Genomic DNA, 12,508 nt, shown 5'->3' with positions numbered 1-12,508 from the left:
GGAAAGGAAAGTGAGGGATGGAGAAGTTGAAAGAGGAAGTTGCATGGAGGCTGATGGTTTGTGAAGTAGAGCTGAAACCTGGGGGAGGAGGATGAGGAGGATGAGGGAGAGGGGGAGGAAGAGGAGGAGGAAGAAGGGGACTGCGGAGAAAACGGTGAGGTGTTTCATCATTCCAACAACAGATTGTGGAAAGATCTGGAAGAGACGACCGGGGATGGGAAACGGACGCAGGTGTAGGAGGGGAGAGGAAAAACGGGATGACAGAATGAGAGTGGGAGAAAGAGCAGCCGACAGCAGTAGGAGAGGGTGCAGGGCCCTGGGATGAGGGGAGAAGGTAGAGGGGGCGCGAGAGAGGCAAGGAGGGAGAGGGGGAGAAATCCCCGAGGGAAGTGCCATGTGGAGGGAAGGATAGGGGGAAGGACGGAGGGAGGAGGGAGGTGATCGTATTGAGCCGAAGGGGGAAGCGTCTCCTTTGATGAATAAAACATCTTGTGAATGGAGGGGTGTGAATGCATTAGCCCCCTAAAAAAAACCCCAACAGATAGCAAGAGAGTGAGAATGAACCAGGTAAGAGAGAAGAGTATCAAGGAGAAGGAGAAGCGAACAGACAAGCGGGCGAAGGGGTGCTCGGAGATTGTAAAAGGATGCGGAGCAAGGAGAGAGAGAGAGATAGAGAGAGAGAGACGGCAAGCGGAACAAGAGAAAGGAAGGATGGACTGGGGCACAGGGGGGAAAGAAGGAGGGAGAGGTGGGGAGGAGAACAGAAATAGCTCTCGGTCTCCCGAGCGAGGAAAAGGAGTGAGTCCCGGTGAAAGAGAGAATGGGCCTCTTTATTTAAACCTGGCAGTGTTAAGTGCCATCCAGCCTTCAGACAGAGAGAGCCTGTACAGTCTACTCTCTCTCTCTCTCTCTCTCTCTCTCTCTCTCTCTCTCTCTCTCTCTCTCTTTCTCTGCTGTGTGTGCACGTCTGCAGAGCATAATTGAACAGTTTCTGCTTCCCATCCTAGAGAGGCCATACTGAGAAAGGGGGAGAGGGGGGTAGAGAGACCGATAGGGAGAGAGAAAGATATGGAAAGGGAGAGAGTCTAGGCAAGCGTGAAAGAGAGAGGAGACTGAGCTCAAGGAATGATGTCGGTAACAGGTGTACTGGAGGCTCTCTTCTCGAAGCTTTTCGCTCTCAAGACTAGATTATTCACGATTGCCAATGTCTGCTTCTTTATTAGAGTTTAAACGAGAGGTTGTGTGTGTTTGTGTGCGTGTGAGAGTGTTTCTGTGCGCGTTTATCTGAACTATGGGTGTGCGCGTGTGTGTGTGTGTGTGTGGTAGGGGCTGGGATGATGTCTGTGGGGGGCACATGAGAATTTGTGGAAATGGTGGATGGGTGGATGTGTATGCTTGTGTCAGTGTGTGTGTGTGTGTGTGTGTATGTCCTGGGGCTGATTGGTGGTGGTGTGTGTTTGGCAGGACCAGCTGGCAGTGGAGGCAGCAGCCTGGGGGGCTGAGGATGGAAGGATAGATGGAGGGGGGGGGGGGGGGCGGGCGGTTGAAAGCCGTTTAAACTCCTGATGCTTTTAGACACTGAGTTGGCCGTGCTTTAACACTTTGTGTGCTGCACACATTACCAGGGGGTACAGACTGTCAGTTGGTGTGTGTCAGACTGTGTGTGTGTGTGTGTGTGTGTGTGTCAGAGACTGTGTGTGTGTATGTGTCAGATGTGTGTTTGTTTGTGTGTCAGTGTATGTCAGTGTGTATGTCTGTGTGTGTGTGTCTGTGTGTGTGTGTGTGTCTGTGTGTGTGTGCGCGTGCCAATATGTCAATATGTGTGTGTCAGACTGTGTGTGTGTCAGTGTGTCAGTGGCTATTTGTGTGCGTATGTATGCCCAGACATGCGTAAGGAGCAGGAACGTGAAGGTTGTTAGCACGCAGCGCCCAGTGATCTGGGGGAATGTTGGAGAACACTGCCAGTGGGTCATTGCTGAACAAACACGGTGCCAACATTGCTGCTGGAGTCAGACAGCAACGTCGGAGCCTCGAGCTGTCTGAAGTCTCTGTGTGTGTCTCTGTGGAAGTCTCTGTGTGTGCGTGGCGATGGGGGTTTGTGTATGTTAGGGAGAGTGTGTGGGCGTGTGGGGGTGTGCGTGGGCAGTGGGGGGTCCGTGTGTGTGTGCGGTGATGGAGTTTTGTGTATGTTAGGGAGAGTGTGTGGGCGTGTGGGGGTGTGCGTGGGGGGTGGGGGGTCCGTGTGTGTGTGTGAGGGGGATCTCAGCAGGGCTGTAAACTAGGCTCCTGGAGGAGCCGTCTGTCTGGAGGCTTTTCGAACCATTCTGGAAAACACCGCACGCCGTCCTGCATCTATGTGTGTGTGCGTCTGTGTGCATATATCGGTGTGCCCGAGCGTGTGCACGCGCGAGAGGGAGCGTGTGTGCGTGCTCTTTGTGTGTGTTCGCGTCCATACGTGGGTGGTTGAGACTGTCTGTCTCGTGTTCATTGTCTGCCTCGCCATTATGAGCGTCCAGTGTTTTTTCGTAGTGTCGACTGCAACAGCGGCTTCAGTACAGAAGCTGTTGTGGGGCAGACTGTACTGTGACACTGCTGTGCCTGTCCGTGTAACCCCCCCCACCCTCACTCTCTCTCACTCTCCCCCCTCCCTCCCTTCCTCCCCCCCCCCCCCTCCGCCCTCAGGTGACCGGTGTGAGTGGGACCGGAGGCAGGGCCAGTGTGTCCCAGGGGTGTGTCGCAACGGAGGCACCTGTCGGGAGCTGTCTGGCGGAGGGTTCCGGTGCGAGTGTCCGGCGGGGGGGTACGAGCGCCCCTACTGCTCCGTCACGGCCCGCTCCTTCCCGCCCAAGTCCTTCGTCATGTTCCGGGGGCTGCGCCAGCGCTTCCACCTCTCCATCTCTCTCGCGTGAGTCCTGGGGCTCTCTCCCTCTCTCTCTCTCTCTCTCTCTCTCTCTCTCTCTCTCTCTCTCTCTCTCTCTCTCTCTCTCTCTCTCTCTCTCTCTCTCTCTCCCTCTCTCTCGCTCTCCCTTTCTCTCTGTCTCTCTCTCTCTCTCTCTCTCTCACCCTCTCTCTCACCCTCTTACCCTCTCTCTGTACTTCATCTGGCGTTCATCCTGCCTTTCATCTTCCCTCCTTTTCCACTATTCCGTAATCCTGTGATTTTACCTCCTTCTGCTCTTCCCTCTTTTCCTTTGATCTGTCATCTGTCACTCCTTTTGTCCCCTCTCTCCTCTCTCTCTCTCTCTCTCTCTCTCTCTCTCTCTCTCTCTCTCTCTCGTCCTTGCCTTACAGTGTGGAAGCCGCTGATTGGGCAGCTCAACGTTGCTAGGGCTGGGTGTGGGTCTAAGCCTCAGAAAGTCCTTCCACCCAACATGCATGTGTGGATTCTCGTGTGTGCACGCGCTCGTGTGTGTTAAAACTTGAAATGGCAGTGTGTGGAGGTCTAGTACAAGACAAGACTCGGAGCTCAGTGTCTGGCTCTGTAACTGTACTGCTGTATAACCTGTATGTGGGTGTGTGCGTGTGTGTGTACAGGTTTGCCACCCTGGAGAACAGTGGCCTGCTCTTCTATAATGGACGGTTCAATGAGAAACATGACTTTCTGGCTCTGGAGATCCTGGAAGGACAACTGGTGCTGAAATACTCCACAGGTGAGTGTCTTTGTATCTGAATCTCTCTCTGAGTATCTTCTCTGTGTGTGTGTTCAGTTATGTCTACATTACTGTGTGTGTCTTGTGTGTGGTTATGTCTACATGGATGTGTGTGTGTGGTTATGTCTACATGGCTGTAGAGCATGGTGTGTGTGTGTGTGGGATAAATGATGATTGTCTAACTCTAAGGATTATGTCTGAACCTGTGTGTGTGTGTTACCTGTCTCTGTGTCCAGGTGAATTGTCCACCCAGGTGAGCCCGTTCGTTCTTGGGGGCGTGAGTGATGGCAACTGGCACACAGTCCACATCCATTACTACAACAAGGTGAGTCTGTATGTGTGTCTATGTGAGAGAGAGAGAGAGAGAGAGAGAGAGAGAGAGAGAGAGAGAGAGAGAGAGAGAGAGAGAGAGAGAGGGAGGGGAGACAGAGTTTGTGTGGGTGTCTGCAGGACAATAGACACTAAGTATTCCGTTCATTTGTTTACTTTCTCTACCTCATCTCCATCTATCTCAGCCCACGCGAAGTGTGAGTATGAATCGGGAGCACATCTTCTCATTCCTTTGTTTTGTACAAGTCAATTGTCTAGAAGTGTGGTGTGTTTCGGTGTTTACCCACATGTGCGTGGCATTGTCAAATATACCCGTGTGTGTATTTCAGCATGTCTGTTATATACGTGTACTTTGGCGAATGTAACGCGTGTGTGCTCTCTTTGACGTGTGTGTGTGTGTGTGTGTGTGCAGCCCAAGCGCAGCATGAGTGGGGAGGCCCAGGGACCGTCAGATGAGAAGGTGGCGGTGGTGAGCGTGGACGACTGCGACACGGCCGTGTCTCTACGCTTCGGCATGCAGCTGGGCAACTACAGCTGTGCCGCGCAGGGCAAGCAAACCAGCTCCAAGAAGTGAGTGACACACACACACACACACACAGACACACTCACACAGACACACTCACACATAAACAGTGGCAGGTTGAAATCCCCTGCAGCCGTAAATCTGCTGTCGCCTGACCTTGCTGAGCCGAGGGCTTCTGTCAGGTCCCGTCGAAGGAGATCAGCCGTGTGGCTGGTCTGCAAGAGAGACAGCTTAGACTGCTGCGCTCTCCTCAAAGCCCCGTCTCCCCCGTTGTCCATCCCTGTCTTGCACTTGCACTTGCTCTCCATCTCTTACTCCCTCTCTCTCTCTTCCTCTGTCACACATTTCTTTCTTTCTCTCCATCTCTTGCCCTCTCTCTCCCTCTCTCTCTCCCTCTCTCCCACTCTCTCTCTCTCTCTCTTTCTCACTCACTCACTCACCCACTCACTCACTGACTCCCTCACTCTCCTTTTACCCCCCCTCCCCCCCCCACTTCCCAGATCCCTGGACCTGACAGGTCCCTTGTTCATGGGCGGGGTCCCCAACACACCAGACAACTTCCCGTTTGCCACGCGTGAGTTCATTGGCTGCATGAAGGACCTCCACATCGACAACAGGCCTCTGGACATGGCTGGGTACATCGCCAACAACGGAACCTTGCCAGGTCGGCAACGCCAGGGGTCACCGGGGGTCAGGGGTTGCTTTGGGTTTGAGAGCATGGCTGATGTCATTTCCAACCAGGTGCCTCCACTACCGAGTTGGAACCATTATTGTTTCTAGGGGCAGTTTTTGAGGACTGGGAGTCAATACTAGGACAGGTTGTTTCGGTGCCGTTAGTGGGGGTTGACTGCATTGGTCAATGAAGATGGTTGTTGACTCTGATGTCATTGTTTTACCTGTGTCTGATAGGCTGCAGTGCCAAGCTGGCCTTCTGCAAGTCCAACCCCTGTCAGAACGGAGGGACGTGTCGTGTGAGCTGGGAGACGTTCTCCTGCGACTGCCCCCTGGGGTACGGAGGCAAGGACTGCAGCCACGGTGAGATGCTACGCCGATAACACACTAGGCACACACGCACACACACACACACACACACAGACTCTGTAGACACATACACTACTCCAACAAAAACACCTCAGACTCACCTTTGCCTGCTCCCTGCCCCGTCGCCCCGTCGCCCCGTCGCCCCTTCGCCCCGTCTCCCTGCCCCCAGTGATGCCCCACCCCCACAGGTTCCTGGGGAACAGCGCCCTCTGGTGGGACCTGAAGAACGACGTGACCATCTCCACGCCCTGGTACCTGGGCATGGTGTTCAGGACGCGAGCCCGGGAGGGAACTCTGCTCCAGGCCCAGGCCGAACAGTACCTCAGCCTGCTGTTCCAGGTACACAAGCACACACACACACGTAAATACACACACATACACACACATACAGGTGTGTACATATGCTTTGGGATTGTCTGTCTCCTTACCTGTCTCCCTGTCTGTCTCCTTACCTGTCTCCCTGTCTGTCTCCCTGTCTGGCTCCCTGTCTGGCTCCCTGTCTGGCTCCCTAACTCCATGTCTATCCCCCTGTCTCCCTGTCTGTCTCCTTACTTGTCTCCCTGTCTGTCTCCTTACCTGTCTCCCTGTCTGTCTCTCTGTCTGTCTCTCTGTCTGTCTCCCTGTCTGGCTCCCTGTCTGGCTCCCTAACTCCATGTCTATCCCCCTGTCTCCCTGTCTGTCTCCTTACTTGTCTCCCTGTCTGTCTCCTTACCTGTCTCCCTGTCTGTCTCCCTGTCTGTCTCTCTGTCTGTCTCTCTGTCTGTCTCCCTGTCTGGCTCCCTGTCTGGCTCCCTAACTCCATGTTTATCTCCCTGTCTCCCTGTCTGGCTCCCTAGCTGGTGAACGGTCAACTGGTGTTCTCCGTGATGAAGGGCTCCACGCGGCCGGTGCGTCTGCGTCTGGACCAGGTGCAGGTGAACGACGGGCGCTGGCACGACCTGCAGCTGGAGCTCCGGGACGTACGCAGCGGCCGGGAGACCCGCTACGTCGCCACGCTGCGGCTCGACTTCGGACTGTTCCAGGTCAGGATCACTGCTGTCTGGTCTGACTGTCTCTGACTGTCTCTGACTGTCTCTGACTGTCTCTGACTGTCTCTGGCTGTCTCTGACTGTCTCTGGCTGTCTCTGACTGTCTCTGACTGTCTCTGACTGTCTTTGCTGACTGCCTCTGCTCTGACAGTCGCTGGTCTGACTGTGTCTGACAGCAACCTGTGTTAATTGCTACTCTGTGTGGGCTGGGCTCAACCCTACTATGTTCTAATCCCAGGGTCTGTTACCTAGAAAGACCAGAAAGCTTTGACCTCTCAGTGGTGATCCCTTACAGCCCCCCCCCCCCCGCCCCCCCTCCTCCCTCCTCCCTCCTTGACCCCTACCTCACCCAGACTTCTCAATGTAAATCACAGCTACTAATCTGTGTGTGTGTGTGTGTAATCCAGCAGTGGTAATCCCAATCCAGTAGCTATCTGTGTGTGTGTTCCTTTCCATTAAAGCCCTGTGTTAGTAAATATTGATTGTGTTTATTCGGCTCAAGCGCACAGGCCATCTTTTAGGCGAGCAGAGCCTTGAAGCTAGATCCCTCCCTGGTTCCCTAGCACTGTCTCTGGGGAACTGGACTTCATTATTTATACTGTCTGTCTGTCTGTCTGTCTGTCTGTCTGTCTGGGTGTCTGTCCCTCCAGGGTACTGTCATAGTTGGGAATGACATCCATGGTCTGAAGGTGAAGCACCTGCATGTGGGCGGAGTCCTGGGCTCGGGGGAGGTGCAGAACGGCATACGAGGCTGCATCCAGGTGAGCATCTTCATCACCACGACAACCGCCTCTGCCAAATCCAGCATGCGCCCACAGCACCTGACACCAACTTGTATCCTCAGGGTGTGCGCCTGGGGGTGCGGCCAGACTCTCCGCCCCTGCCCCGCCCCTCCAGGGCGGTCAAGGTGGAGACGGGCTGTAGTGTCGGCAACCCCTGTGTCTCCTCCCCCTGCCCGCCCCACAGCCGCTGTGCCGACCAATGGGAGCGCCACACCTGCGTCTGTGAACCAGGTACCACGGAACTGGGAGTGTGTGTGTGTTTGTGAGTCGGTCTGAGTGAGAGAAAGAGAGAAAGAGAGTGTTCATCAAGGGACGGAGAAGTTTATTCACCTGAGGGTCTTTTTTCACAGAGTTAAGAGAGGAAGAGACAGAGGAGGAAGAGAGAGAAAAATAAATATGACACCAAAGAGATGACAGAGAAAGAGGCAAGAGAGAGAGAGAGAGAGAGAGAGAGGAATGTGGGGGTACAAGAAGCAGAGAGTGCCAAGGGGGGAGAGGAGGAAGTGCAGAGGACCAACCACCCCTTTAGCGTCCCGCTAACACAAACACCTTTCGTTATTAACATAGCGCAGCGGCGCGAGCACAGCTCATTAGCCTAGCGTTAGCTTTCATCAGCACAATGAGCATTAAATATAGACAGCCAAGGAGTGGGGCTGGAAGAGGAATCACAGTTTCATAATGAGAAAGAGGGAAAGAGAGAAGGGGAGAGAGAGGGAGAGAAAGACAGAGAGAGGGAGAGAAAGAGGGAGAGAGAAAGAGGGAGAGAGAGAGAGAGAGAGAGAGAGAGAGAGAGAGAGAGAGAGAGAGAGAGAGAGAGAGAGAGAGAGAGAGAGAGAGAGCTCTAAATAATTCTCTCTCATCTTTGGCCATGGGTACTGTTGCTGTGGCACGACGGTGAATAAACTTAATGGGTCTCTCACGCGTGAGAGAACACCGCTGTGCACACAACAAACACACAGAGGCTTAGACACGCACACACGCACACACACACACACTCATACACACGCTACACACACACTCAGGGCACAGCACGACAGGGTTCTGACATCGGGACATCTGCTGCTGTAGCGTGTTGATGTTTTGGTGTGTTGGTGTACACTTAGTGCTTCATTGAAGGTATTTAAAAGCAATGAAAAGTGTGTATTGTTATGATTAATTGCTGTACAACAAATGGGCAAGAAGCTGAGCTGGCTTAACCTGCATTGCTCAGAATGACACATAGACACACACACACACACACACACACAGACATTCACTGCTTTCTCCGCTGCAAAAGAATGTTGCACTATTTCTATGGTGGTAAAGGACATTCACACACACACACACACACACACACACACACACCTGCTCTAACACACACATCCCTCCAGTAAGCCACAGCAAGGATGTAGTCTTACTTTACTCCGTGAAGGCTCTCTTTTCTCCCTTGTCCGGTTGCCATGGCGATGAGATCGCAGCGTGTCGAGTGTCTTTGTGTGTGTGGGCGTGTGTTTTTAAAGGTGTGTGCGTGTGTGTGAAGGTTTTCACTGTGGGAGAGTCAAGGTGAGTGTCTATCAAAAACGGTTTTTCCTAGGATGTCTTTGTGATGGATGTTTGAAAGAGGGGTTTGTGGTGGGAGGAATGTCCCATATGCATACTCTCAAACATGCTCTCTCTCACACACAAGCTCATGCACACACACACACACACACTCACTTCTATAGGTTCCTTTTACTACAGGGTCCTGAAGAGTGCATGATGTGGCCTTGGGTGCTGAGACACTGTGTGTGTGTGTGTGTGTGTGTGTGTGTGTGTGTGTGTGTGTGTGTGTGTGTGTGTGTGTGTGTGTAAATATAAATGTGTGTTTGTCTGCAGCACTAATTGCTTTTTGTTCAGTTTTGTGAAGAACCAAGACAAGAATTATTTTCCAAATTCTGTTCTGTTTTGTGATATTCATCTGAAAAACTGTCAAGAATTTTCCATGGGCAGACAACCAAATGTGTGTGTATGTGTGTGCCTGTGTGTGTGTGTGTGACAGGCTTCTATGGTAAGGGCTGCATGGACGCGTGCCAGCTGAACCCCTGTGAGAATGAGGCTCTCTGCCACAGGAAGCCCAGCTCATCCCACGGCTACATCTGTGACTGTGGAGACAACCACTACGGACAATACTGCCAGCACAGGTCAGCACAGGGACACACACTCATACACACACTCATACACACACACACACACTCATACACTCACAGACACACTCATGCACACAATCCCCCCCCATACACTCACAGACACACTCACACACTCACAGACAGACTCACACACACAATCCCCCCCCCCCCACACACACACACACATACACACACTCACAGCCTTTCCACAGAAAGCTGGGATATACAGTTTCAAGATCTTACCCATGTCACCAGCCGATCCATTGGTTGTGTTTGTTATTGTGTTGTGTGGATCCAGAGCAGTGTAATCCTGTAGAGAGGATCAGAGCAGACCAGTCTTCTCTCTGCTGATACAACTTTGTTTAGACCCATCAAGCACTCCTCCCTCTGAGAAATCCACCAGCTTTAAGGCTCCCACAGCTGTGAATGTGTGTGTGTGTGTGTGTGTGTGTGCAGTCTCCTCTGTTGTCTTGGATGTAATCTCTGTAATGTCTGAGAATTACACCTTTAACCTTTTCCTTTCTTCCTTCCTTTCTTCCTTTCTTCCTTTCTTCCTTTCTTCCTTTCTTCCTTTCTTCCTTCCTTCCTTCCTTCCTTCCTTCCTTCCTTCCTTCCTTCCTTCCTTCCTTCCTTCCTTCCTTCCTTCCTTCCTTCCTTCCTTCTTGCCTTCCTTCCTTCCTCTTCCTCTCTCTCTCTCTCTCTCTCTCTCTCTCTCTCTCTCTCTCTCTCTCTCGCTCTCTCTCTGCAGGATAGACCACCAGTGCCCCAGAGGCTGGTGGGGGTCTCCTACATGTGGACCCTGCCACTGTGACGCCATGAAAGGCTTTGACCCCGACTGCAACAAGACCAGCGGACTCTGCCACTGCAAGGTGACCATGCCACACACACACGCACGCACACACACACACACACACACACACAGGCACACAGATTGACACCCAGCAGAAAGACCATCTTTGAGGGCATTGTGCACACACACACACACTGCAAACAGCAGTCGATTGATGGTAATCTAGTGGATTGATGGTAATCAAGTGCATTGATCTGTATGTGTTCATACCTCAGTAAACCACAGTGCACCCCCTAGTTCAGCCACTTTCTGCTGCAGCAGTTCAACAAGCTTTTGTCAAACCCTAGTCTGACCCCTAATCCCACCCCTGACCCCAATCCCTAATCCATGAAATGAACCTGCTGCTGCTTTCAAACAAGCATTATTCTATGTGGTATTATCTGCTGCCATTGCTCGTAATCTGGCTTCACCAAAACTTCTAGCCAACAGAGCACAAAAACACAAGCATAAACACACACACACACAAGTATAAACACACACACACAAGCATAAACACACGCACACACAAGCATAAACACACACACACACAAGCATAAACACACACACACACAAGCATAAACACACACACACAAGCATAAACACACACACACACACAAGCATAAACACACACACACACAAGCATAAACACACACACACACACACACAAGCATAAACACACACACACACACACACAAGCATAAACACACACACACACACACACACACAAGCATAAACACACACACACACACATGTTCTCACTGTTGCTGTATGTTTCATATGGTACTGGTTTGAATACCGATCTGTGGTAAATTGAAGCCAATACTGTGATTGTACTCCTGAGTGTGGAGTGCTGTTCTCAGATAATCTCACGTAAATTCTGTTTTTGTTTTTTGGGGTCTGTTCTTCTGTTTCAATTCACCTTCTTTCTCTGTATGTATGTATGTTGGTATTTAACTGATTTGAACATGCATGTCATGTGTGTTTGTGGTTTCTTTGGTTTATGCACTTTTTTGTGTGTCTATCTGATGCTTTTTGTTTTTACTAATAAACTATGTTTATGTTTGTGTCTCCTTTATATGTTTCTATGTTTGTGCTTTTGTGTGTACACGTGTGTCTGTGTCCTTTTCTGTGTTCATCTGTGTGTGTTTTTTGTGTATGTGTGTCTGTGTTTGTGTGTGTCCTTTTCTGTGTGTATCTGTGTCTGTTCTGTGTGTATGTGTGTCTGTGTTTGTGTGTGTCTGTGTGTTTTTTTTTTGTCTGTGTCCCCGTGTGTGTCTCCATGTGTCCTTGTGTGCGTCCCTGTGTGTTTGTGTGTGTCAGGAGTTCCACTACCGCCCACGAGGCAGTGACTCCTGCCTGCCGTGTGACTGCTACCCAGTCGGTTCCTTCTCGCGGACATGTGACCCCGAGAACGGCCAATGCCAGTGCAGGCCTGGGGTGATTGGCCGACAATGCAACACCTGCGACAACCCCTTCGCTGAGGTCACACAGACTGGCTGCGAGGGTGAGACGGAGGCCCACGGTCACCTGGCTGCTATTTCTCTCTTTCTCCGTCTGCGTCTCTGTTCCTCTCTTTCTCTCTCTTTCTCTTTTTCTTTCTCCCTTTTTCTCTTTCTTTCTCTCTCTCTCTCTCTCTCTCTCTCTCTCTCTCTCTCTCTCTCTCTCTCTCTCTCTGTCTCTCTCGCTCTCTCTCTCGCTCTCTTCTTTGATTTGTTTGACCTCTCCATGCTTCAAACTCACCCCCCCCCCCCCCCCCCCCCCTTGGCTGAGCACCAGCCTGCACTGCAGAGCCGGTGCTGGAGGATGTTGTGTTAGTCATGATCATCTCTCCTAGTTTGAGCTGGTCTCCACACTCAGACACACAGCTGTTGAATTTAACTGCTCAATAATGGTGATGGTAAGAAGGATAGGGATGAGGGTGGGATGATATGAAGATGAGGCGGAAGAGGAGCAGGAGGAACATGATGATGAAGATGATATTGATGATGAATATGATGCAGATGATGATGTTGATGATGAATATGATGTAGATGATGATGTTGATGATGAATATGATGTAGATGATGATGTTGATGACCTCTTCCATCCTTAGTGATCTATGACGGCTGTCCTAAGACCATAACCCAGGGGATCTGGTGGCCCAGGACCAAGTTCAACCTTCCAGCTGCTGTGCCCTGCCCC

General features: G+C 51.6%; 1 protein-coding gene across 1 annotated transcript in view; it reads left to right on the top strand.

Moving 5' to 3' along the window:
• celsr3 (cadherin, EGF LAG seven-pass G-type receptor 3) overlaps positions 1–12,508 on the top strand; it is a 35,540-nt gene that overhangs the window by 11,261 nt on the left and 11,771 nt on the right. Inside the window, exons 5-18 of the mRNA XM_084681340.1 lie at positions 2,683–2,905; positions 3,535–3,650; positions 3,887–3,987; positions 4,393–4,550; positions 5,004–5,167; positions 5,413–5,538; positions 5,714–5,883; positions 6,381–6,566; positions 7,223–7,333; positions 7,417–7,585; positions 9,372–9,513; positions 10,247–10,367; positions 11,648–11,831; positions 12,420–12,508. The exon at positions 12,420–12,508 is cut by the window's right edge and continues 13 nt beyond it. Coding sequence (XP_084537466.1) covers positions 2,683–2,905; positions 3,535–3,650; positions 3,887–3,987; positions 4,393–4,550; positions 5,004–5,167; positions 5,413–5,538; positions 5,714–5,883; positions 6,381–6,566; positions 7,223–7,333; positions 7,417–7,585; positions 9,372–9,513; positions 10,247–10,367; positions 11,648–11,831; positions 12,420–12,508 — 2,060 coding nt within the window. The remainder of the gene's footprint in view (positions 1–2,682; positions 2,906–3,534; positions 3,651–3,886; positions 3,988–4,392; positions 4,551–5,003; positions 5,168–5,412; positions 5,539–5,713; positions 5,884–6,380; positions 6,567–7,222; positions 7,334–7,416; positions 7,586–9,371; positions 9,514–10,246; positions 10,368–11,647; positions 11,832–12,419) is intronic.

Source organism: Hypomesus nipponensis, chromosome 18, assembly GCF_054491055.1.
Source record: "Hypomesus nipponensis isolate SF chromosome 18, ASM5449105v1, whole genome shotgun sequence".
NCBI classification, from domain to species: domain Eukaryota; kingdom Metazoa; phylum Chordata; class Actinopteri; order Osmeriformes; family Osmeridae; genus Hypomesus; species Hypomesus nipponensis.
Note: the sequence above shows the minus strand (reverse complement) of the source record. Positions and strands in the feature narration are given on the sequence as shown.